Raw genomic sequence first — 27,304 nt, 5'->3', positions numbered from 1 at the left:
AAAACTCCTATCACTTGTTGATTTTAAATTAAATTGGGGTAGAGAGATAAGGTTAATTTCAATTAACACAGGACCAAAGGACTTATGGATCTCCAGACCTTAAACTCTTAATTTGCTGTTTGTATTGAGGCCTTCTGTGTACAACAGAGTGATTGAATTGGGTCTGACATTTTTAGTGTGCCAGGCTTGGTAATCTTCCACCCTATATATATTTTAATATAACCAACTACAAACATCCTCATTAGTGTGGCAAGTAGTCATGGTAAAAGAAAGACAACCATAGTATGCCACAGAACATTAGCCATAACAATCTGCAAACACATCCCCATTAGAGGTCTTCATTGGTGAATTTAGGAGGCAAGAGTTGTCACTATGTTAGGTCTCACCGGTAATTGCCTGGGAGGGTTACAGTAGCGCCAACATTTGCTTGAGGTATATTTCCATCTAGAGTGTGTTGGTTATAATCGTGAATAAATAAATATAACACAACATCTAGAACACCATTTTGGATTGTAAATTCAACCCCAAGCTTATCGATTCTCAAGATGATAATAGTTTTTTAAAAACATTTTCCATGTTCAGAAACTCGTAAAAACGTCTTTTGTGATTTTCAGAGCAGCACACGGTTTGTCTTTGAGAAAGGGTCAGGTCCACATTCATGTCTTTGGCAAAATGCAGCATGAAAACATGAGGCACATGAGGAACATTCACAAACTGAATATTCACATCTACGCTCGGGAAGTATCAGTTTATGGATTGCAAATCAAATCTCTTGACATGTGGGGGCTATTTGTGATCATTTGACACACCAGTGTCAAAGTAGTTCACCACTTGGATAGGAGCTTCCTGCACATTGCCCATGGTGTAAACATGATTAGGTAATAATCCTTGTGGAAGGCGTCAGTGCCCACTCACGTTTTATGGACTATGTATGTTTCTACATACCTGTGGGCATGGCAGGTTGGCAGTTGTCAGTAGTACAGCAAGTAGAGTTGCCTCTTATTTCAAGGGATTGGCCAGTAAAGCTTTCAATCTTGTTGCAGTTATCGGTATAGACTCCACAGGATCTTTGTAATTGCTTTTTTAATGATCCACCTATATAGAGGAGAAAGCCAAATAGCTGTTAGAAAGTATATTTGGTGACCCAATCACCCGTGGAACAAGAACTCACAAACATAATAGTTATTTTTCTTGTATTCTGAAAAGCATTTCTGTATGGTATAAAGAAAAAAATGTTTTTATTATTTTGGTTTCCTCAGGTGTAAAAGTTGCAGCCCCTACTAGGGATTTTTGTTTGTTGAAGAGTGGGTAGTGCTGCACTGTCCGTGTGACAGAAGTGAATGGAGATTAGGTGATTTAACCAGATCAAACAACATAAACCTGTGTCCAATTAGTGTAATTACTAAATAGGTCTTCTGGCTTTTCAGCTGATATTATCACCACAATACTACTTCTTGAGGTCAAATACTGGTGGTAGAAGGGACAGTAGTAACGTTCATCATAAAGGCAGACAGCCTTTTAATGAGACAACAAGTTTGCTTTTCAGAAGATCAGACATATTGATGGAGAGGTCCCAAATTACTCCGATAGTATAAAAAGCAATTCTCAATAATGGAGTACTCAAAGTGCACAGTAAAACACAGCTTTATTCAACACACCGAATAAGCGGCAGAGACAGCATAAAAAAGCTCTCGTGTTACAATAGGTGTGAGCAGTTTTTATATAAAAAATACGCCATCCATGACGTTACACAACAATATCAACAACAAAACCTATGAGTGTTTTCAATTGGTTAGTATCCCAAGCTACATAAAGAATACATAGGGGTTAGTTCTGTGATTGGTTTAAACATATCTGATGGCTCCACCTGCACTCAGACTTGGAGACTTTGGCAAGGCATCAAGATATAGTGCAGACATATGGTGGGGAGCAAGAAGTCTGTGGTCTGCAATGATTCCTATTAAAAGTACTCTCATCATTGTCAGGTCTTCTTTCCTTGTATGTGGCCCTGTGTACTGTCTCATGTCTGTGTGTGTGCTAGGGATATGATATGATATGATGTGGCATTCATAATGTGCCTATTCACAAGTGTTTCAAGGGAGTCATGCAGGTGTCGTATCTGTACTTGGCTTCTACTGAATAGTTAGAGTTCTTCTTGTGTGGATCACGTGTTAGGGGACCATGTTGGAAAATGGTTTTCGTATTATTTATTGAGTTTTTTGCTCATTCTTACATGAATGGTATATTTCTTGTGTCCTCTTGGGACACCCTTCACCTATTCTCTATGGAGTTTTTGGCACGCTATTCTCATGCACCTGGGCATCAGTGGATGTTTGTGGTCCTATTAATTTGATTAACTTGCAAGGCTACGGCATCGTCTCCTGGGAACTGTCATCTCATCTCTGCGTTCTGCACTCCCAGTACTCCCTTCTGTGCTCGATCTTGGCATGTGCTACAACTGCTGTCTGGGGCAGCTTCACAGCTCCTAAAACAATGTGTTTTTTTTTAATTCAGCATCTCATTTGAGGCCTTGCTAACTTCATTTCTAACACTGCTCTGGCTATTATACTAAGAAAATGACTGTACTTGTGCGTTCCTATCACCTCCAAGTTGGGAACCTAAATGTGCATCTGTTGATGTTTACATTTGTTTTATATATCTGCGATACACCGAATTCCCTGTCAGTGTATTCAGCATCTATCCTACCTATACGAAATCCTCCTCCCTGCTGTTTGATATACAGCACACTACTTGTGCTTTCTTATTATTTAACTATGATCCCTACTAAACTACTTCTTTCTAGCAGAAGTGTATGGATTGATTGTTTAAGGAATTGTTTCTTGGAGTCTATCTTAGTTTGCCTCGTCTTTCTCCCCTATACTCATGGGCGGGTAAGGCTGTCTCATCTGGTATTGTTTCTCACTGGACAGTACTGGCGCGGAACAGGGATAGGAAGCAGTGCTTGCATGCTCATCTGAGAAGGTGCAGTAGGTGTTACCTACATATTTACCTGCCCTATTACACTATCTTCCAGCATGACAGCTTTACTTTAATGTGACAAAACCTGCATTCCTAAGCAGGCGTAGATGTACTTTGAATGGGCCTGAGCCCATTTAACTAAACCATGATAGTTGCCTAGAAATAATATATATATTTTACACGGACAGCGGTAGCTTCCCTGTAGTTATGCTTAGGTTGCTCAACCCATAGGAAGAGCTCTTTTTGGGAGGTTTATAACTTTGCCCCCCATGAACGAATCCTCATGAAACTTTGCAAATAAAGGTATATGGCCCAGTCAGTTTGATCTTGCGCAGTATGGTGAGGTTTTGTGCAGGGGGGTTAGCAAATTATAGGGGGGTCCCAAAATGTGTGCTTTTTCCCGTAGACGCAATGGAAAAAGAATTGTTCTCATGCCAACAGCCCAAACCACTGGACCGAGTTTCACCAAATTTGCACCAGGAGTGGTAGCTTGCTCCCAAAAGCATGCTTTTGTACATTTGGCATAAATCCGTCCAGTATTTATTTTTCGAATGGCCAAAAAGTAGGTAAAACAGATTTGTGATATCTGGGTTCGGTCCGCAGACTCACTTCCCTGTTCAGTTTGCGGACGGGCCTCCGATTGGCACAGAGGACGGCGTGGTGTCTGTGGCATCGGACATGCCCACTGATTGGATGGTGAAAAACGTGAGGTGTGTCATATTTTTAGGAAAGGCCCGCCATGTTGGATTATCGGACAGCGCCCGTTGTCCGTGAACATTGCGGTAAAAATATATTAGAAAAAACAACATTGCACTTGTCAAACTAAGGAACCAATCTCTGGTGAGGAGTGATGAGGATGGGATGGGCTATAGCCATAAAAAGCCAAACAACAGGTGGTTTTTCATCTCCGATGTCTGCGAACAGTCCGGGGACAGCTCTGTGATATTCGCAAACATGTTAGATGTTCGGGTGCATCCAAAGTGTTGGTGAAAACTGTATGAAAATGTGTGATATCTTAGACGTGACCTTGAATGGTTCTACAAAGTTTGGTGCTGTTTTGCCAAGAGTGAACAAAATTAGAGGGGGGTCCTAAAATATTTGAACGGGTTATACATTTGGTGCCATTTCACGAATCTGCACAAAGGTTTACAAATACATTCAAATCTGGGTCTTAAATCGTTTTGCAAAGTTTGGTGCAATTTTGTATTATAGAGTCATCCTTGAATTTTTCTGCAAAATCTGAATGGATTTTGTCAACTGGGAGCTAAGTTATATGACTATTTTATGTACGTACATTTTGACACTTTACAAAAAATAAAACATGGGTGGATTTGCAAAGTTGTGCAAGGAGCATTGCCAAGGATTTCAAAGCATTGTTTTGTAAATGTGTCTGTGTCTTATTTTTTTGAAAAGTGTCATAATGTAGGTGCAAAGAATAGTGATATAGCATTGGTGACTGAGGTATAGCCGATGGCCATGGACAGTAGCCAGATTGTCTGAGTCATGGCCTGTGGCCCTCTAACAATCTGGCTATTGGCCATGACCACAACAGAGTGGCAATGGAGTTAAAGTGGGCATGGCCACCAAGGACTGGCTACGTGATGAGGTTTTAGAAAATCGGGATAGGTTTGGATGGGAAAATAAATTCTGCCCATGTGTTGCACAGGATTTCATCAAAAGAATGCAGCGACTATCAGTGCAGATACTCCGAGACAATGCTAATCAGCTGATAAATATCAAGCACACCGAACCAGGTGCCCACGTGGTCACCAGGCCACCCCTTGAAATCATTACCCACCCTTATTTGGGACCATAGTGAGACAAGATATTGGGATTGGATGCTGAACTCATCACCACAACCTCCCAGCAATGGCTGGCCCACAATCTATATGTCTTCAGGGATTCTCTACAGAGTCAAATTATGTGTTGGCTGAATTCTGATTGAATAAAAACAGTGCTGAGGTGAACAGGGATCACTTCCCTATTCGAAACCTAAAACTTGAAGAAGGAAGGGAACCTTCACAAAAGAACCCTGTGACCAGCAGCAGGCTAACCTGTTTAAAGTATTAGATTAAGCGCATTGATCTACCCATTCTACTGCCCTGCAATTACTTGATGAGTGTGTACTCTGATTTGATTATTGGGGCATGCACCGTGGCCGAACCCTAGCTTTGAATGGGAAGACATATTTTGCTTGCAGTTACAGCCTGAAGTGCTGTACTGAATAACAAACCTGCGCGAGGAGCATCACCAAGTTCCTGAGTGGTTTTGCAAATGTGTTTTGTGTTTTAATTTTCCAAAGTGTCCAAATTTAAGCACGTAAAATAGTGATATAGGTTTGGTGCATGGAAAATGGGCCTGGCCCTCTGCAAGGACAAATGCCTACTCTAAGTTACTTATTGGGGCATGTGGCATGGCTGAGACTCTAGGTTGAAATGGGAAAGAGAATTCTGATTGCAGCTGCAGACTGGAGTGCTGTACGGGATTGCAGAAAACCTGCGTGAGGAGCATCTGCAAGGACCTGAAAGGATGCTTTTGCAAATCTGTCCTTTGTTTTATTTTTTTGAAAGTGTAGAAATGCAATTACAAAAAATTGTGATATAACTTTTCTCCCATGGGCAGTGGTACAAAAAATAGTGATATAGGTTTGGTGCATGGACAGCGGGCCTGGCCCTCGGCAAAGACGGATGCCTACTTTGATTTAATTATTGGGGCATGCGGCATGACTGAATCTGTATGTTTAAATAGGAAAATAAAATCAACTTGCGACTGCAGCCCGAAGTGAGGGATGGGATTGCAGCAAAGTTGCGGGCATGCAGCATGGCTGAAGGTGTAGGTTTAAATGGAAAAAAAAATCTGTTGCGGCTAAAGCCCTGAGTGCTGGATTGGATTGTAACAAAGTTGTGCAAGGAGCATCAGCAAGGACCTGAAAAAATGCTTTTGGAAATCTGTCCTGTGTTTTACTTTTTTGAAATTGTTGAAATATAAGTACAAAAAATAGTGATATAACTTTTCTGCCGTGGGAAAGAGCCTGGGCTTCGGCAAGGACACATGTCTACTCGGATTTGCCTATTGGGATATGTGCTGCTGATAACGACTCACATATGTATGTGTTGCAAAAAATATGTTTTTTAAAGAAGGTTTATAGTTATCTCATATATGTTAAAAGAAGATTTATTAATAATTTATATGCAGTGATGTAATATTATGAAACATGTTCACGTATAGAAATCTATTCAATTGACAGAAAAAACTTGGTTAAAGGGATGTTATGGTTAAGATGCACCCAATCCTTCGTACTCCTCTTCCCCAGCAGTTAGCTAGTGGCCTCCCACCTTGGGATCCTTTGGCACTTCCCTCCTGGGCTCCCATGAACACTTGTCTATCCATACTGACTCTTTTATTCATTCACTTCTGTAAGTGCACAATGCATATGTGCATATATAGAAGCACTATGTATAATTTTTTTGGTATACGTATGGGAAATGTAGATGCTAATGATTTGTTGAATATTGTTAAGTGGAAATTGGTGGGTGGAAGTTTAGTATGTTGATAGGCTATATGCAGAGTTTTTTAAGTGACTTGTGGATATATGTGTGAATGGTTTAAAGCAGGCAATGAGGGAGTGTCACAAACATAACAGTAAAAGAGCAGAAGGGCTGTTTTGTGTGATGGTGTGGATGTGCAATTCGGGTTTTCTAATAAGGCATGGGCTATACAGGGGAATGCAGAGACTGTGGATAGTTATAAACGGCAATGGATTATGGTGTTTATTGTATACTAGAGAGAGGTATTTTGGACAGAAATGTATTTCTGTGTTTTTTCTTTTTCTCTAGTATACAATTGTCCATTACGTCCATTAGCATGGACGTAATGGGGAGGAGGGATGGCAATAGCTGATGCCATTTTTAAGATAAATAGAAGTTTTGTTCCACGTATGTGCTGTGTGCTAGATTGTTAATGTATACTGAGTAAGAATAGGTGTAGGAGATGTGCAAGGGTACATTTTGAGCTTCAAAGTCCGAGGACCAGCACAAAATGCAGTTCTGAACTGTTCACGAAGCACGAACCCACACGGACCCATTAGCGAAGGGCGGACGCATTCACAGACACATCATCATGCCGTGTGTGACCGCGTGGTCGCATGGCACTGTCGGAAAATTCTGCAATGACGTCAGATGTTCACGAACATTGGCGAACACAAAAACAGTGGAAAAAATTCCAAAGATTTTTCATTGAATTTCATGGGTTTTTATTAGTGCAACTTAACCATAATGTCCCTTTAACAATGTTTTTTCAGTGAATTTCATGGGTTTGTACCAGTGCACCCTAATTTGCTACAGCTTACTAATATCATACTTACCCCAACATAGCAAACATTTTCTCCAATTTAGAAAGTTTCACCTTAAAACTCTTCCATTCCCCATTATAGCATAATTTTGTACGCTTCTACACACATTTTGCAATTTTTTCCACAGTTTTTGTGTTTGTTTTTGTGTTCACCAATGTTCACGAACGTCTGACGTCATTGCAGACTTTTCAGACAGTGCCACGTATATAAAGAAAAAGATGGGATACCAATTAAGGGACACCTTTGTCCCCTGCACATCTTAAGACTGGAAAGAGCCAGTGGTAAACTAATTAAGGGACCAGTCTAAGTGTACATTAAGAATGAAAAAAGAATCACGTATAAATTCAAGTGCAAGAAAATTCAAAAGTAGTTATCAAAGTCCAGGCTAGTTCAGAATATGTTCTGGTTTATTCACTCAGTGCGTTTCGGGACCCATTTCCCTCTATCAGTAATTATGTATTTATAATATAGAAAAAGCACAATTTTAGAAGTTCCTATGATTTACAGAATAATAAATGCAATATTATACTAGCAATCCAAGCCCTTTTAACAAATGGTTGTTTGTTGAGAGACTAACTTTAGGTTTGCTTCAAAAATACATTGAAGACACAACAACTTTAAAACTCAGAAAACATGTAAATGATCAGTTGAGAAAATAATTAACATACAAATCTCAAAAGCGGATTCTCATGATAACAAATTAAGCCATTCAAATAGATATGCTGTTATCAATTGAAGTACCTGATTCTATGTGTCAAAAAAGTATGGGAGACAACAAATCTCCAGGGATCAAATCCGGAGATGCAAATAAAAAATATACAAAATTAATAAAATTAAGGAAGTAGGTTGTATCTTTAGAGGCTATACGGTGCCAAAAGTAGTGTCTAAGTTTTAACAAAAAGTACCTTGTATAGTGTGTCTACAATCTCCCAGATATGGTTAAAAACAGCATTATATCGAAACATTCTATGAATAAAAATAAGAGAAATAGAATCCTCTGTTAGGAACTCATATGAAGTACTAATTGACTAAATCCTGATTTCCAAAGGTTAAGAAGAAAGCATATTCGTTACATACCAGTGAATTATTTTTATTTACTTTATATGAATAACACTGAAACAAGGCTGTTGGGGGCAATAGCACTAAGACGTGCAAAATAACAAATAGACCAGTGGCAAGTTATCAATAGGAATCAGACTATGATGAAAGGTCAATAAAACAGAGCTGTCTTTAATCCACATTTAAAGCTGGCAGAGGAGCAACAATACCTCTGATCGGGAGGAAGTGCATTCCAGCTTCTCTGCGCCACATAGGGGAAAGACCCCTTAGCAACCATATTCAGCTTGGCCCTGGGTACCAGCAGAAGGAAAGAGTTATTAGATCTCAGCACACTCCTTGCAGGCTGCCAGGAGAGTCTGCTGCATAAATACACAGGACGGCTGCCATATAGGCACTTGTGTTTAATGCACAACAAGCGAAAGATGATTCTACTGGCACTAGGTAGCCAATTGAGGGCCCTCCTGGCCTCAGAGATAGGATCTCTTCTGTGTAAGCCTCCCACAGCCTGTATCATATTATTTTGCACTGCCTGTAACCGGACGATTTCTCTTTTGCCCATACCCTGTAATAGGTTGAAGCAATAGTCCAGTTTGGCGCTGATTACAGCCCGAACAATGGTGGCACAATTGTTGGTGTTCAAATAATTCTTAATTGAACCAGCAATTTAAGATAGTAAGAAGAAGAAGAGACAAGGCTGTTCACATGCACTTTCATATTTAATTCTTGATCTAGGGTTATACCCAAAGTCTTCACTTTGGGAAGTGTATAAATGGCACAGCCCGCTATCTTCAATTCTTGGAAATCAGGACTCAACTTTCTCAATTGAATGGTTCCATTTGTATCCTACAAGAAGATGAAAAAGGTCACAGACAAACAAGTTCTTATGTGAAAATCGGCTTTCAGAAGCCAAAATGGCTGAAATTGGGGGAATAACGTCACCACCATGATGACATCACCAACATGATAACATCATCACTCTGGAGAAGCAGAGACATGTCATTGCATGTCACAGAGAGTGAACACACTAGTGCAGTGATATTTAATTTGTTAATGTTAACATGGAAATGCTTTATATTATATAGAACTTCTATTAGATTCCCAATAGCACTAGATCGAGAAAAAAGTGTCCGTTTAATTGGAGAAAGTGTAAAGATGAGTCAGAATTCAAACTTAAGGTATTACATAAGTGATACTGAATTTAGTAAATGTTATGCAATTAACGAGTGTAAATGAATAAATTCAGACATAATCAATTGCAATCTAAAGGAATTGCTTCTAACAACACCAAGCTGATGTACATAGACAACAAGTCATAATAACCAAATAAGTAGGAGTCAGTCAGTGTAACACTGAGTATCAACACATAAAGTCAGGGATAACAACACATGTAAATATTGCAACTGCATTTCTATTCTCCATTTAAAATAACTTTCTGTGCCTTGATCTAGATAGATACATCTGATAGATAATATGTTAGGTTGAACTAACTAAAGTTAAATAAGAAATCTATTAGTTTGATCTACAGTTATTTCATAGTCAGTGACAAAAACATCACTTATTGTATCACCAAGGATACATCATATGCTACAACTGAAGTGATTTACTTCATTCACAATCAACCAGTGAAATGCAGGAAACCCTAAATGGGATAAGTATTACAGATGTTATGTGATCCGTAGCACTGCATTATATAAAGCAAGCAAGATTGTATTCCACATTCAAACCTTTATGCATAATTGTGTTAAGGCCATTTTCCAAATAAATAAAAACGGAAGTTTGCCTTCCCATGCCCTGCAGCCCTGCAGAGTCTTCTCCTGCCTCTCCTCCTCCCACCCCACATGCGCACCGTGTTTGGGCCAGGCTCCCTGGTGTTGTGTGTCTAGCGACCCTAGTGACCCTGCTCACCGCCATTACAACGCGGACGCAGGTGAGTGAAGCACCCCTCATGGCCCCCGGACCCATTCTGACCCATATGTTGTTTTAAAAATGGAAAGTTGGCGTTTCCATACACCCGCAGCTCCCCAGAGTCTGCACCTGGCTCCCAGACCCATTTCAGGCCATTTTCAAAAAAATCAATAAAAACGGAAGTTTGCCTTCCCATGCCCTGCAGCCCTGCAGAGTCTTCTCCTGCCTCTCCTCCTCCCACCCCGCCTGCGCACCCTGTTTGGGCCAGGCTCCCTGGTGTTGTGTGTCTAGCGACCCTAGTGACCCTGCTCACCGCCATTACAACGCGGACGCAGGTGAGTGAAGCACCCCTCATGGCTCCCGGACCCATTCCGACCCATATGTTGTTTTAAAAATGGAAAGTTGGCGTTTCCATACACCCGCATCTCCCCAGAGTCTGCACCTGGCTCCCAGACCCATTTCAGGCCATTTTCAAAATAAATAAATTAAAACGGAAGTTTGCCTTCCCATGCCCTGCAGCCCTGCAGAGTCTTCTCCTGCCTCTCCTCCTCCCACCCCACCTGCGCACCGTGATTGGGCCAGGCTCCCTGGTGTTGTGTGTCTAGCGACCCTAGTGACCCTGCTCACCACCATTACAACACGGACGCAGGTGAGTGAAGCACCCCTCATGGCCCCCGGACCCATTCCGACCCATATGTTGTTTTTAAAATGGAAAGTTGGTGTTTCCATACCCCCGCAGCTCCCCAGAGTCTGCACCTGGCTCCCAAACCCATTTCAGGCCATTTTCAAAATAAATAAAAACGGAAGTTTGCCTTCCCATGCCCTGCAGCCCTGCAGAGTCTTCTCCTGCCTCTCCTCCTCCCACCCCACCCGCGCACCGTGATTGGGCCAGGCTCCCTGGTGTTGTGTGTCTAGCGACCCTAGTTACCCTGCTCACCGCCATTACAATGCGGACGCAGTTGAGTGCTCCCGAACCCACTCTGACGCATGTGCTCAGTTTAAAATCTTGCCCGTGCCCCATGATTGGTCCCACCTCTCCATATCAGGATCCCCCCCAGGGCAGCCCTCTGCCCGGAAGCCCCTGCGGCTAAGGGCCCCAAGACCAAGGGCGGCTCCTACGGTGGCGGCTCCAGAGAGTGTCTGCAGGTGTCAGCAGGGGAAGCCAACGAAGCCACCAGACACCAACAAAACTGTAAGTGCTGGCTTGGGTGGGGGTAGAGCAATTACTCTACTCCAGAAAGCTCCTGCCACTCTAACCTACCTTTCAACGGCCTGCAGTCTAATGTTAACCAGTACCATAGCCAGAGAGAACCACACAGTTTAGCCTGCGCCAAATCTAGGCAGAAATGTGATTGTTAGCATATGCCACAATAGCCTCCTGTGATAGTTGTATTTAGAAGTGTGCCCACTCTGTGAAAAGGTTGCATTTGAAGTGCATTTAGAAGTTGTATTTATAAGTGTACCCAATAGCCTCTCTGTGAAAAGTTGAATTTAGAAGGGTACCCGCTCTGTGAAAAAGTTGAATTCTGTAGTAAATTTAAAAGTTGAATTTAGAAGTGTACTCAATAGCCTCTCTGTGGAAAGTTGAATTTAGAAGTGTACCCAATAGCCTCTCTGTGGAAAGTTGAATTTAGAAGTGGACCCACTCTGTGAAAAGTTGAATTTAGAAGTGTACCCACTCTGGGAAAAAGTTGAATTTTGAAGTACATTTAAAAGTTGAATTTAGAAGTGCACTTAGAAGTTGCATTTAGAAGTGTGCCCAATAACCTCTCTGTGACAAGTGAATTTAGAAGTGTACCCAATAGCCTCTCTGTGACAAGTGAATTTAGAAGTGTACCCAATAGCCTCTCTGTGAAAATTGAATTTAGATGTGTACCCAATAGCCTCCCTGTGAAAAGTTGAATTTAGAAGTGTACCCAATAGCCTCTCTGTGAAAGTGAATTTAGAAGTGTACCCAATAGCCTCTCTGTGAAAAGTTGAATTTAGAAGTGTACCCACTCTGGGAAAAAGTTGAATTTTGAAGTACATTTAAAAGTTGAATTTAGAAGTGCACTTAGAAGTTGCATTTAGAAGTGTGCCCAATAACCGCTCTGTGACAAGGGAATTTAGAAGTGTACCCAATAGCCTCTCTGTGAAAGTGAATTTAGAAGTGTACCCAATAGCCTCTCTGTGAAAAGTTGAATTTAGAAGTGTACTCAATAGCCTCTCAATGAAAGTTAAACTTAGAAGTGCATTTAGAAGTTGTATTTAGAAGTGTACCCAATAGCCTCTCTGTGAAAATTTGAATTTAGAAGTGTACCCACTCTGTGAAAAAGTTGAATTCTGTAGTAAATTTAAAAGTTGAATTTAGAAGTGTACCCAATAGCCTCTCTGTGAAAGGTTGAATTTAGAAGTGTACTCAATTGCCTCTCAATGAAAGTTGAACTTAGAGGTGCATTTAGAAGCTGTATTTAGAAGTGTGCCCAATAACCGCTCTGTGACAAGGGAATTTAGAAGTGTACCCAATAGCCTCTCTGTGAAAGTGAATTTAGAAGTGTACCCAATAGCCTCTCTGTGAAAAGTTGAATTTAGAAGTGTACTCAATAGCCTCTCAATGAAAGTTAAACTTAGAAGTGCATTTAGAAGTTGTATTTAGAAGTGTACCCAATAGCCTCTCTGTGAAAATTTGAATTTAGAAGTGTACCCACTCTGTGAAAAAGTTGAATTCTGTAGTAAATTTAAAAGTTGAATTTAGAAGTGTACCCAATAGCCGCTCTGTGAAAAGTTGAATTTAGAAGTGTACCCACTCTGTGAAAAAGTTGAATTCTGTACTAAATTTAAAAGTTGAATTTAGAAGTGTACTCAATAGCCTCTCTGTGAAAAGTTGAATTTAGAAGTGTACCCAATAGCCTCTCTGTGGAAAGTTGAATTTAGAAGTGTATCCAATAGCCTCTCTGTGGAAAGTTGAATTTAGAAGTGTACCCACTCTGTGAAAAGTTGAATTTAGAAGTGTACCCACTCTGGGAAAAAGTTGAATTTTGAAGTACATTTAAAAGTTGAATTTAGAAGTGCACTTAGAAGTTGCATTTAGAAGTGTGCCCAATAACCTCTCTGTGACAAGTGAATTAAGAAGTGTACCCAATAGCCTCTCTGTGACAAGTGAATTTAGAAGTGTACCCAATAGCCTCTCTGTGAAAAGTGAATTTAGAAGTGTACCCAATAGCCTCTCTGTGAAAAGTTGAATTTAGAAGTGTACCCAATAGCCTCTCTGTGAAAGTGAATTTAGAAGTGTACCCAATAGCCTCTCTGTGAAAAGTTGAATTTAGAAGTGTACCCACTCTGGGAAAAGTTGAATTTTGAAGTACATTTAAAAGTTGAATTTAAAAGTGCACTTAGAAGTTGCATTTAGAAGTGTGGCCAATAACCTCTCTGTGACAAGGGAATTTAGAAGTGTACCCAATAGCCTCTCTGTGAAAGTGAATTTAGAAGTGTACCCAATAGCCTCTCTGTGAAAAGTTGGATTTAGAAGTGTACCCAATAGCCACTCTGTGAAAAGTTGAATTTAGAAGTGTACCCAATAGCCTCTCTGTGAAAGTGAATTTAGAAGTGTACTCAATAGCCTCTCTATGAAAGTTGAACTTAGAAGTGCATTTAGAAGTTGCATTTAGAAGTGCGCCCAATAGCCTCTCTGTGAAAAGTTGAATTTAGAAGTGTGCCCAATAGCCTCTCTGTGAAAAGTTGAATTTAGAAGTGTACCCAATTGCCTCTCTGTGAAAGTTGAATTTAGAAGTGTACCCACTCTGTGGAAAAGTTGAATTTTGAAGTACATTTAAAAAGTTTGAACTTAGAAGTGCATTTAGAAGTTGCATTAGAAGTGTGCCCAATAACCTCTCTGTGGAAAGTTGAAATTAGAAGTACATTTAGAAAGTTGAATTTCGAAGCGCGCCCAATAGCCTCTCTGTGATTCTAGAAGTGTGCATTTAGAAGCTGAATTTAGAAATGTGCACAATAGCTTCTCTGTGATTCTAGAAATGTGCCCAACAGCCCCGCTGAATTTAGAAGTATGCCCAGTAGCCGCTCTGTGAATTTAGAAGTGTGCCCAATAGCCTCTCTGTGAATTTAGAAGTCTCTAAAAGGGCATGTAACCCATCATATCTCACCAACACGCTTACTCTCTCCTTACATCACCACTGAACTAGAACATAGAGATACTATGACACCATTCGGTATAACTGTTCTCATATCAACATTCGCCGCTCACTCCACATCATTCTAAGTAATCACTGCTGGTTACACACCCCCAGTGAGGCGTTCTCCTCAGGCCTAACGCAGCCACATCCGATCTGGATAAATCCTGCCAGAACGAACACATACTCCTGACCTCTCAACCACCACACCTACCGCTAGAAAGCAGCTATTACACTGATACCGCACGAGCTGTACACATACCCGGTGCTCACACGCACCTTTTGACTCTCTCTACTCTCTCTACTGATATGAACTTCGGTTCCCAAAGGTGTTCAACCTACCAGCGCCTTCAGACCATACCAATGGTATATAAGGCGCTATATAAATGCAAAATAACATAACATAACAAGTTGATCTATACAAAATAGCTTCCTTAGGAGAGTTTTTTCACTAAATCACCTCCTCTGTGAGGATTTCGGATCACTTCTAGGACAATAAATGTAACTTGTGAGATGTTATGAGCATTTTCTATAAAGTGTTGAGCTACCGGAGATCTCATGTTCCGTGTTCTGATGGGATTGTGTTGTAACCATCTTTCTCTTGTGTTTCATGTTGTTTGAACCCACTTACAGTAAGCCACATGGGCATTTTTTCCATAAATCACATTTGGGGTATTTCATGGTGCATAGTCTCTTAGTCTAATATTCTGGTCCAAGTAGTTAGGTAGTATTGAGTTACCCCTTAAGACATTATTGCAGTTACTGCAATTGAAGCAGAGTTCCTGCCATTAATTTAGCCAAGGTCCTCTGTATAGGTTTGACAGGTTTCTCAGCCTTGACTAAAATATCTTGTAGATTACAGCCTCTTATATTTACCATTGTTGGTGGTTTAGGAAATAGACAATGAAGTTGAGGATCAAAATGTAAAGTTTTCCAATTTTTCTTAATGATCCTGGAGACCTGATGGATATGATTAGAGTAGGTGGTAACATAAACCAATGGTGAGCTGGTAGTTTCCTTTAATTAAAAGATGTCCCCTATCTAAAGCTTGTGCTTTATTATGAGCCATGTTCAAAATCGTACTTTGGGAACCTCTAATCATAAACCGGTCTGTAAGATTGTCACATTCTTTCTCAAACGGTATGGGTTCGCTGATGAGGTGTTTCAGTCTTAAGAATTGACAATATGGTAAATTCTTAAGCAATATTTTCGGATGAAAACTATTGAAATCAAACATGTTAACATCAGTGTTTTTTTCGAAAGATGGAAGTTGAAATCTACCATTTGCTACAATTCAACATCTAGAAAATGTAACTTAGAGTTCTCTAATTCGAGAATGAATTTGATTCTAGAGTGAATACCATTAAGATAATGTAGAAAAGACATTGGGCCGCATTACGACCCAGGCGTTAAGGGTTAACACCGTTGTTAACCCTTAACGCCTATTCTGATTTTAACGGCTGCTTTTAGCAGCCGTTAAAATCCATGGCGCTAACCTGCCATGATGGTAATTACGCCACCGTAATTTATGGTGGCGTAATTAGCGCCTTCCCCACTCCCATTATGCCCTTTGGGGCAAAAATGGGAATGGGGAAGGGAAAATGGGAAATGGGGATTTACCGCCCCACTCACCTTGGAATGGGGCGGTAAATCCGCCATCCACCATGGTGTAAACGTAGTTTACACCATGGTGGTAAAGTTGGCGCAATTAGCGCCTGGGTTGTAATGACCCCCATTAGGTCCATTCGATATTACAAAAATGTTATCTATATAGTGCTTGCAGGCAATCATGTTATCTACCCATTGAGGGTCACCGAATACATGAGTGACTTCAAAGTGATGCATGAAAATTTCATATATGATGGGGCCATGACCCCATTGATGTCCAGGAGACTTGCAGGTAGTATCGGAAAATGTTATGAAAGAGAATTGTATTAGTTTGATCATAAACTGTTTATTGGCATTGGATGGCATCTGTAGATTTTTTATACAATTCAGAAAATGGGTGTGTCTCTTAGATATGTACTGGTGCATTGAACAATGGTTTGTAGAAGCCAATCTAAGTAGATCGCTAGGGTTTCAAAGATACTATTCATTCCCGCTGTGATTGGTGCAAACTAGGGGTGCACAACTTACGGCCCGCAGGGCAGTTTGCGGCCCGCCAGCAACAAAGACTTTCCTAATGGAGTGCGGCCCACAAGCAGCATCGGCAGCTCTCCATTAGGAAAAGTCTTTGTTAGTCTTCTGGGCTGGACAAAACACTGACACTCATTGACTCAGTGCACATGTCTATGATTCACGTAGTGCCTGTTTGCTACCCCAATGGAGGGCCAGCACTACGGCTGACGTGGTCAATAAGGCTTGATAGCAGAAGGCATTTCAGCCTTGCCATGCCAGCCGTAGGACCAGAAACATTTCCAGCGTGCCAGCTACCCTGCCTTCCAGCATGTCCGGTAAGTACATATTTTGAGGGGTTGGGGGGTCTGTCCTGTCTGTTTGTGTGTGTGTCAGGTCTGTCCTGCCTGTATGTTTGTGTGTTTGTGGAGATGCAGGGATGGGGGGATGTGTTGGGTCTGTTTGGTACGTTTGTTTGCGTGTGTATGTTGAGATGCCGGGTTGGGGGAATGTGTCGGGTCTGCCTATATGTTCGTTTGTGTGTGTATGTTGAGATGCAGGGGTGGGGGGTGTGTCGGGTCTGTCTGCATGTTTGTTTTTGTGTATGTGCAGTGTATGTTGAGATGCGGGGTGGGTTGGGCGTCAGGTCTGTCTTTATGTTTGTTTTTGTGTGTATGTTGAGATGCAGGGTGGGGAGTGTCGGGTCTGTCTGTATGTTTGTTTTTGTGTGGATGGGCAGTGTATGTTGAGATGTGGGGGTGAGGGGGATGTCGGGTCTGTCTGTATGTTTGTTTATGTGTAGATGGGCAGTGTATGTTGACATGCGGGGGTGAGGGAGTGTCAGGTCTGTCTGTATGTTTGTTTTTGTGTGGATGGGCAGTATATGTTGAGATGCGGGGGTGGGGGATGTCAGGTCTGCTTGTATGTTTGTTTTTGTATGTATGGGCAGTGTATGCTGAGATGCGGGGTGGGGGTTCGGGTCTGTATAAGTGTATGTATGCGTGTTAGTTTGTATGCTGAGATGGGGAGGGGGTTTGGGTCTGTATGGGTGTATGTATGCATGGTGTGTGTGCTTGTTAGTTTGTATGCTGAGATGAGGGGTGGGGGTTCGGGTCTTTATGGGTGTATGCATGGTGTATGCTTGTTAGTTTTTATGTTGAGATGGGGGTGGGGGTTTGGGTCTGTATGGGTGTATGTATGCATGGTGTATGCTTGTTAGTTTGTACTGAGATGGGGTGGGGATTCGGGTATTTATGCATGGTGTATGCTTGTTTGTATGCTGAGATGGGGGTTGAGGGTGTTCGAGTCTGTATGGATGGATGTATGTATGCTTGTTAGTTTTTATGCTGAGATGAGGGTGGGGCTTTTGGTCTGTATGGGTTTATGTATGCATGGTGTATGCTTGTTAGTTTGTACCCATAGATGGGGGTGGGGAGGTTCGGGTCTGTATGGGTGTATGTATGCTTGTTAGTTTGCATGCTGAGATAGGGGGTGGGGGGTTCGGGTATGTATGCATGATGTATGCTTGTTTGTATGCCGAGATTTGGGTGGGGGGGTTGGGTATGTATGCATGGTGTATGCTTGTTTGTATGCTGAGATGGGGGTGAGGTGTTGGTCTGTATGGGTATCTGTATGCTTGTTAGTTTGTATGCTAGGGTGGGGGGTTCGGGATGTATGCATGGTGTATGCTTGTTTGTATGCTGAGATGAGGTTGGGGTTCGGGTCTGTATGGGTATATGCATGCTTGTCAGTTAGTATGCTGAGATGGGTTGATGGTTCAGGTCTGTATGAGTATATGTATGCATGGTGTATGCTTGTTAGTTTGTATGCTGAGATGGGGGTGGGGGGGTTGGGTCTGTATGGGTGTATTTATGCTTGTTAGTTTGCATGCTGGGGTGGGGGGTTCGGTTATGTATGCATGGTGTATGCTTGTTTGTATGCTGAGATGGGGATGGGGGTTTGGGTCTGTATGGTTGTTTGTATGCTTGTTAGTTTGTATGCTGAGATGGGGGTGTGGAGTTTGGGTCGGTATGGGTGTGTGTGTGCATGGTCTATGCTTGTGCAATACACACCTCTCTGTGCCTCCTGAAAGACACCAAGGGGAAATTTGTCAGTTCAGGGTCTGCTTTAAAATGTACAGAAACGTACCCTGGTTTGCGCAAATGTGTAATGAGGGAGAGGGGAGGACTTTTGAATGCACACATTCAAATGCTATTTGTGAATAGCAAATCTCATTTGAGAAAAAATAAACTGCAAATATAGCACTATTCTGTGTTCTTATTTTATAAAGTTGGATAATGTTTATCCTGAAAAATTAGAGCTGCTTATTGGTTATTTAAAGGATAGTTCCGGGACTTTTTTTTTATTGTTCCTATGGTTCGGCCATGTGTTTTTAAGCATAAATCGGTAGATCGTAGAAAACTTTCCTATGGACCTTACCCGACTTTTCGTCCATTAACGCACTCGAAAACATCCGCCATTTTATGATAATCCTCTCACTTGCCGCATCGCCCTGGCTCACCTGCTTTTGCGGCACTAAATCAAATCCCCCGCCCCTGAAACAGACTTGATCAAAACATTCATATTCCCCGCCTCTATCCGTGACGTGACTGAGCTGCGTAGGCAAACGCGCCCAGGCGTCTTCTACGCGACTCCACACAGAACCAGGAAATCAACACAGATGAGCTCAAACAACACAGCGCGCCACAATTGGGAATATGAAACTGTGCTTTTAAATTAAACCGCAAGATTGTAAATTTGGTAAAGTACATTTATTTGACATCAAATGTTTTGAGAATATTCAGCGATTAGCATTTTTATTTGCTCACGTTCCAAAAAGTTCGTTTCGAGGCACACGATGTTCCTTTGCTGTACACAGGGTCTTAGATCATCTCACAATACAGCGCCACAATTCTGAATATGAAACAGTGGTTTAAAAGCAAATGGCAAGATTGTACATTTGGCAAAGTACATTTATTTGACATCAAATGTTTTGAGAATATTCAGCGATTAGCATTTTTATTTGCTCACGTTCCAAAAAGTTCGTTTCGAGGCACAGGATGTTCCTTTGCTGTACACAGGGTCTTAGATCATCTCACAATACAGCGCCACAATTCGGAATATGAAACAGTGGTTTAAAAGCAAACGGCAAGATTGTACATTTGGCAAAGTACATTTATTTGACATCAAATGTTTTGAGAATATTCAGCGATTTGCATTTTTATTTGCTCTCGATCCAAAATATTTCGTCTTGAGGCAAGCGATGTTCGTGTGCAGTAGACAGGGTGTTGGTTTACGATAAAATAAGCTCTTCGGTCGCACTGATAATCGCATGGCTATTCCAACAACGAGGCACTAGGGCACCACAACGGTCTGTATGTTGCATCTAGCCGCTAGTACCGCGTAAGGGCATACTTGTACTTGGCGATCGTCCCACAAAATGGTCAGGGTGCTAACGTTGTTCACGCGGAGAAGCAGCTGGCGGTTGAAAAAGCCATCCGCCGGTGTCTGGTACTCGTGACACAGACAATAATGGACGATGTATCTATTTGAAAAACATAAAAAAAGGAAATTAGTCTCACCATCAGATCTTTATTAAAATTATTCATTTTATATATTAGGTCTGGAAATTATTTCATAGCTAGGACAGTGCAACTGGGTTTTATACGTCAAGGGGGGCTGTAGGATACTGAGACAGTCCCCCAGTGCAGGGGTTGACAGGGAGTGCAGGTGGAGAGTGGAAGGGCCCAGGACCGAGGTCGCAGACAGTGGACAAGTTGTAGCAGGGGAGAGGGAGAGAGAAAGCAGAAGCAAAGAGGAAGGTTTGGAGGTGCTTCCGTAAAAGGAGACGGTTCTCCCCAAGATAGTGCGCGGTACAAAACAATATGCCACATAGAATGAACAAGTACAACTTAACCCGTCTTTAAAGCTACTGTATAGTAATTAAATTGCGGTATAAACTCATCTAAAGAGTTACTTACATTATATTTGCATTTTCCATTGTGTCTGTGCGTAGGGCAGCCCCGAAATACCACTCCTTCTATGCCGACGTTTTATTTCTTCTAATGAACGAACATGAAATGGCTTTCGTTTCTGAAATTATATTCATTATCGTTTCTTACGTGGTCCCGGCCTGTCAAGGTCAAATAACAGTAGAACCTTATACTGAGTCGTGGGCCATTCTGGCACTCGAGAAAAAATCAAAGCAGCTGACCTTCACTTTGAACGAACACACATTCCTAGTTAGCTACATTCAGTGTAAGGCCGTTTTACAGGACTTGAAATTTACACTCCATCTTTGCATTTTGTCTGCTTGCTTTGCTGCCCCACAGAACCATAAATACGGAGACATTCTATATTTTTGGAAAAATAATTTATATTACTGTTTGGTTTAATTTAATGCGCAAATGAACAAGGTTGGATATATAAACATATTCAATGGGCCTGCGACATGAGGAGACTCGAGAGAACAGACAATCAAATTACAATCATTTAAACCGTGATGTGTATTTCTCAATGAGCTCTTCTTTAGGTGGACATGGAACAGAGGCAATGTTGGGTGGCAATGCAGTTGTCACCTGCACAGGTTCGTTCACAACTCCATTTATGTGCCTATCTAGGACGTCAACAATAAGTCTCTCAATAAACTCATATTGCATATCCTCAAACACTGGTTTGATCACCCATTGTTTACTTCTTTTAGTGAAGGCCTTATTGTAGCGAAGCGTCCCTAAAGTTCTGGTCGTCCTACTTTGTTGACGTCCAACGTTATGGTTATGTGCCAAGACCGCTAGAAGAGTCCGATTTATCATGCCCTCCATGCCAAAATGCAATCGTTTTGGCCTGTACTTTAGGCACATATTGTGGAACACCTCCAAATCTCCTGTGTGGCAGAATTCCGTGAGTCCCCTCAAATCTCTTGTTATAGTTTTATCAAATACAATCTTTTCAATGGCTTTGTGAGTGGGTGATGAAGGAATCAACCACTTCTTCTTCCGTGCCTCCTCTGTGGACAAATGGCCATGTTCACAATTGTGGAAATGTTGGTTTGTGTTCCAACGGTGAACGTTTGTGCAGTGTGGCATTACTGACCGCCATTTTTCCAGTAGAATTTCCAACGACCCTCCACATGTTTTTGAGCTCCACCAAAGATGGTTGCTGATTGACTTGGACCACTGTGAAATACCTTGCGTTTCTTTTTTTTTACCTGCAGCAGACATTTTTTTATTGATTGTTTTTGCAAGATGCCAAACGTCAAATTGGTGATTTATATTTTTGTACTCTTCTCTCATTGTCTTGGCAATTGAAACGTGTCTGTCCGTGGCTATCAGGTCGATCACCATTCCCTGCGATTGTAGTTCTTGCAATGATGCTACAAAGCCAACTTTCTCCATGGCCACTGAGGATGTACTTTGTGACACCTGCACAACCACCGAACTCACAATTTTCTTACTTTCCATGTCCTGAAAGTGGTAGGTGCAGTACTTGGCTGAAAATCCTGGGCTGTCGCACTGTCCATCACCGGCTAGCCTGAACCGTTTGCCCGCGAATGTACTATCAATAGATAGACATTTTTTCCATTCTCCAAGCTTCGCTAATGGCTGGAAATAGATAATCGGTTTGGTATTTGTAGAACTGAGTTTTCGCAATGAAATGGATTCCCACAAACTGAAAGAAAGACTCTAATTTTTTAAAACTTGAACCACTAAAAAGTGCAGCCGCTGCACAAAGTAGATTGCCTGCTGGCAGTTGTCCCAGCATGGGTTGTGCAGACCATGAGAAAGGATGATATTTTGTACAGGTGGCATGTATTTTAAGGTTAGTGCCTCGAATTGCACGAGTCACATTAATCAATGGCTCCCCACATACTTCCCCACCTACCGAATGCCCACATTTCAACCGAATAATAATATCAATCAAACAACTATCGAATACAATGAATTTGGCCTCTTTCCTTATACTGCCACTCTGCATCCCAGCTGGTTCGGCCTGTAACGTTGAGGACATGTCACTCACATGAAAGGTAGAATCTCTGATATCGTCTTCCGCTATGTTCAGTGATATTGAAGGTGTTTCATTGTAGTCCACTTCATTCTCTTCCATTGCAACATCTGTTCCTTCTCCGGCAATGGGTGAATAGGACAATTTCTTCAACTTTCTCGCGGTCTTAGTTTTTGCGGGTGTGGATTCTGTGAATTTATCTACAACTGCATCCGAACTACCAGGAGGACATTCACTATCAATGGCTGGTGGTGGTATAGCTCCGTTGTCAATCACTTCATATTCTTCCCATTGGCACGATGCATCTCCAGTCTCAAGTCCCTGCCAAAAGGTTTGACAAGCAACATCTCTCGTTCGCTTCACTGTCTGTGTAGATCTAGTTCGTACACCCACTCGCAACTAGAGGACAGATTGGAAAAGGGATGTTCAGTTTAAACACAACTTACAGTATTGAACTATTAACAGTGAAAAACAACATAATATAGTGACCAGGACACTAACCTTCTTTTGCTTTCTTTTCTTTGAAACTTTCTTGCCTCGAACTTCAACATCAGGACGCTGTTGCTCCGACTCGTGTGTGCATGTCTCCACTTCCTCTTGCGCTGCTACGACTACATTTTCATGATAAGCACATCCGTCACGCACTGACGCTCCATCGACTCCCTGAAACATAGAACTTTCATTAGTATGTATAATAATATTGAAAACACAAAATGTACTTGGGGACCAATACCCACGTACATCTCAATAGCAAAACACGAATGAACGCTTTGTGTAGAACATTCAAACGACAATTATTCACGCATTGTTGATCTAGTTAGATGGAACTGTCAAGATCCATACCTCGGGCTCCTCATAGACTTCCATTGATTATATTATTGAAGATGATGCTTCAGTGACTCCCTGAAACACAGTAATTGCATTAGTATGGTTTTCTATTTTGATAAAAAGAACATAAACTTTGTGCAGGCGTCAACGGCTCATCTAAATAGACCTGCACAAATGATCAGTTGTCTAAAATAAATAATGGATATGTAAATATGATTCGATTTGCTTGATCGTTGGAAGTGTCACCACCCAGAGATCTGCATCAACTACTAGGGGTGATGTTCTTGTAGAAGAAGCTCCGTCATCTCCCTGAAACATAGTACTAGCGTTAATAAAGAAGGAAGTATAGCGGATGTAATCACGTCATATGATTTCGCTTGATCGAACTGTCAGTATCCATACCTCGAAATGCATAAGAACATCAAGGGACGATGTAACTGCGGTGCACACTTCTGCAAGCTGTTGCCCCGACCCGTAACTGCATGCTCCCCCTTCTTCTTGGACTAATGCTCCATCGACTCCCTGAAACATAGGACTTTCATTAGTAATGAACACAAAATTGAAAAAAGAAGACACATAGGAGGGCGACGGAACTGTCCTGAAACGTACCTCGAGCATCTGAGTGACATCAACGGTAGTCGTCAATACGTTGGACTCCTCAGCATCTCCCTGAAAGACAGTACTTGCGTTATTTTGGATAACAATAATTATAACTGAAAACAAAGACTAGAGGACGAGTACAAGGGTGTACCATTAGGTAACATAATTACACGATAAATTAAAACTATTGATTTACATGCCTAAAACAAGTCAGTGGCAGAATAGCCAAGTAAGATTACCCGATAGGCGCTTGAAGTGGCTGATGACTGCAATAATGACACGGATGGAGAATCTTCCGCCTACATATTGAGTGGATACATAAATGGGGAAATTATTGTTAGCTAATGCTACACACTACCGCAAGGCCAAGAGATAAATACGTAAACTTGACTCACCAGTGTAGGGATGTGGACGAATAGAGTGGGAATAGCGGTTGAGAGCAATTTTCGCCTCGCTCGCGGTGTGTTCTTCTTTATTAGCAATGATGTGGAGTACATGTCAGAGGTAAAGTGCCTGCTGCAGATGCGGTATCGATCACCCCTCTTGTCCGCAAAGACCTCTAGGACTCTACTTTCAAGCTCAGACGGTGGATATCCGCAATATCGGACCCATTCTCTTATCTGATCTATTGTCTTAGGGAAAACATGCATTATAGTACCTTTTGATTTATTATGGGTCTTCGAAGGACAACCGCCAATGGAACAGGCAGGCATTGTGGAAAGTTCTGAAAAGAAAAGATCAACAATTCTCTATGAATACCAATGTAAACTCAGAACATGTGACTAGTTCCTTGCATGTACTGTCTTGAACGAAAAGAAATTGGACGCAAAATGATTATGGTACATGGCCTTACCTTGACGAACAAACAGTTAGATGCAGGGATCAGAGTAGTTTCTTGTCGTAGAACAGGGAGCAGTTCACAGGTTGCAATCTGACGAGTTTCCTCGAAGTGGTCACGGAAGTTCACAGAGACGAAGAGCAGATAACCAGCACCTTCACGGGTTGACTAGCAAAGCGCAAAGAAGTGCTCATTAGAAATTTGAAGTGGGTTATAAAGAATTCGAAACAGGGGTGTGTTTGTGAATGAATGACGTGTATATGTCGTGGCATTATGTGGATTGCAGGGGGCCGTCCAGCGTGAGGGGGGATGCTTGGCAGGAGACACGGGGTCTGGAGGTAGACATGGGAACAACAACCCATGCTCTATAGACCACTTTGAAGTGTACATGGTCTTTGGCACCTCTTGGCCTTTATCACTCCCTGACTGCTCCAGTTGCCTGCACAAGTACCCCGGTGCGAACTGCCTTTGATAGGGCGGGGGGTGGATTGGGGCGGTGGTCGTGCAGACAAGACACAGGAAGACTCGTGAATGGAGACACACTTATGTGGATTGCAGGGGGCCGTCCAGCGTGAGGGGGGATGCTTGGCAGGAGACACGGGGTCTGGAGGTAGACATGGGAACAACAACCCATGCTCTATAGACCACTTTGAAGTGTACATGGTCTTTGGCACCTCTTGGCCTTTATCGCTCCCTGACTGCTCCAGTTGCCTGCACAAGTACCCCGGTGCGAACTGCCTTTGATAGGGCGGGGGGTGGATTGGGGCGGTGGTCGTGCAGACAAGACTCGTTTGCCGCAGGGCCTCACCAAGGAGAGGCCATCTAACTGCATGTAAGAGGCTGGCTGCAGGATCTAGTACATGGAAGGCAGGGGGGTGAGTTTATAAATACCTCACCCTCCCAGGAGAATATATGGGTGCAGTTCACCCTGGAGACCCTGGATGCCTAGGCAGTTAGTCAGCAGCAGGCTGGCCTGTGGTGGCAAGGCGGCACGGGCCAGAGGGGGTCATCTCTGTACCCGGTGACCAAAAGGATGATTTATTATGATCAACCATAATTACCTATAACCATGTTTTGTATCAATAAAATACAACGGCCTTCCTTTTATTGCCAACGCTTGGACAAATCAAAACAACCATTGTTAAAATATATATTGGGTTTTATTTTGGATCTTAATTTCAATTGAACATAAATAATAAACATTACACATTGTAAATTTGCGGTTGCAGCACATCCAGGGAAAATCCGCGGTATTGTCCACTGTCGCTGGGGAAATGTTGTCTAATGGCAAGTACCGCACAGGCAGGTATTACTCTCCGAACGCGGTGTCCGAGCCTCCCGTGAAGCCACCAAGTGAAGCAACGATAGGCCACCAGCCTGTACCACCTGTGAAAATGAAAGATGCAAACTGTATTAAAATGACAAAACTTTATCACTATCGATTCAGGTAAAAAAATGTCATTCTGCTTTGAAAAAAATTCTATCTAGAAAATGCACAATATGGAACCAATTTACATGCATTCGAATGATATGTAGATGTAATTTTATATGTGGGAGACGACCATGACATAGTAGTGGCATCACTGACATCACAACCAGAGTATACTTACTCGTTACTCGGATTACGCGGACGAACAGTGCCGCGAAGTTCGTGCATAAGCACCATCATCATCCTCAACACGGTCCGTGAGAGGCAGGCTTCCCTGAACTCTGGCAGCAAGGTGATGCATTGCGGACTTTGCTCGCCTTCCTGCAGACTTTGCTCGCCTTCCGAAATGTAGGCCAGGCATCCCGAGTTTTCTCGGCAGCAGCAGTTCTCCTCCTCAGTTGGCATTAGCTCGCACCGATTGCACGTGCACCAGGTGGAGACGCCGTCCATGCGACATGGTCCAGGCTCTTCATCCGTTGACTGGTCCTCCCAACTGCCGTCCGAATCCCCATCGTTTTCGCGTGCTTGCCTTTCCAGTAGTTCTTCCTCGGTGTACTCGGGCTCATACATATACGGCATTATTGTAGCCATTATGTGGTAAAGAAAGTAAAATAATTTATAGCGGTGGTACTGGTATCTGTTCACACGGGCTACAATCAACGAAGGTAGCTGACCAGAGCACAGAAACGAGTCACAGAATACTCAAAGTAACACAGAGAGAGGAATGGATTCGAAAATCTGCTGCTGTGTGTTGTGAAACGGTCTGTTTATACTTATTGAGGAAAGAGGCGTCCTGCCATTTCCATGGCGACACTTCATTAGCTGAGGCGCAGCGATTGTTGACACGAAACGGGAAATGGGCGGTACGCGTCTGCTGATGTCAGGCTCAGGGGCGGGGGATTTGATTTAGTGCCGAAAAAGCAGGTGAGCCAGGGCGATGCAGCAAGTGAGAGGATTATCATAAAATGGCGGATGTTTTCGAGTGCGTTAAAGGACGAAAAGTCGGGTAAGGTCCATAGGAAAGTTTTCTACGA

General features: G+C 42.3%; 1 protein-coding gene across 1 annotated transcript in view; it reads right to left on the bottom strand.

Moving 5' to 3' along the window:
• Positions 1–540: 540 nt before the first annotated feature.
• LOC138556906 (phospholipase A2 inhibitor gamma subunit B-like) overlaps positions 541–27,304 on the bottom strand; it is a 287,753-nt gene continuing 260,989 nt past the window's right edge. Inside the window, exons 3-4 of the mRNA XM_069642626.1 lie at positions 946–1,095; positions 541–728 (exon numbers count right to left, since the gene is read on the bottom strand). Coding sequence (XP_069498727.1) covers positions 541–728; positions 946–1,095 — 338 coding nt within the window. The remainder of the gene's footprint in view (positions 729–945; positions 1,096–27,304) is intronic.

The sequence above is a fragment of the Ambystoma mexicanum genome, chromosome 1q (assembly GCF_040938575.1).
Source record: "Ambystoma mexicanum isolate Mex_15411 chromosome 1q, UKY_AmexF1_1, whole genome shotgun sequence".
NCBI classification, from domain to species: Eukaryota; Metazoa; Chordata; class Amphibia; order Caudata; family Ambystomatidae; genus Ambystoma; species Ambystoma mexicanum.
Note: the sequence above shows the minus strand (reverse complement) of the source record. Positions and strands in the feature narration are given on the sequence as shown.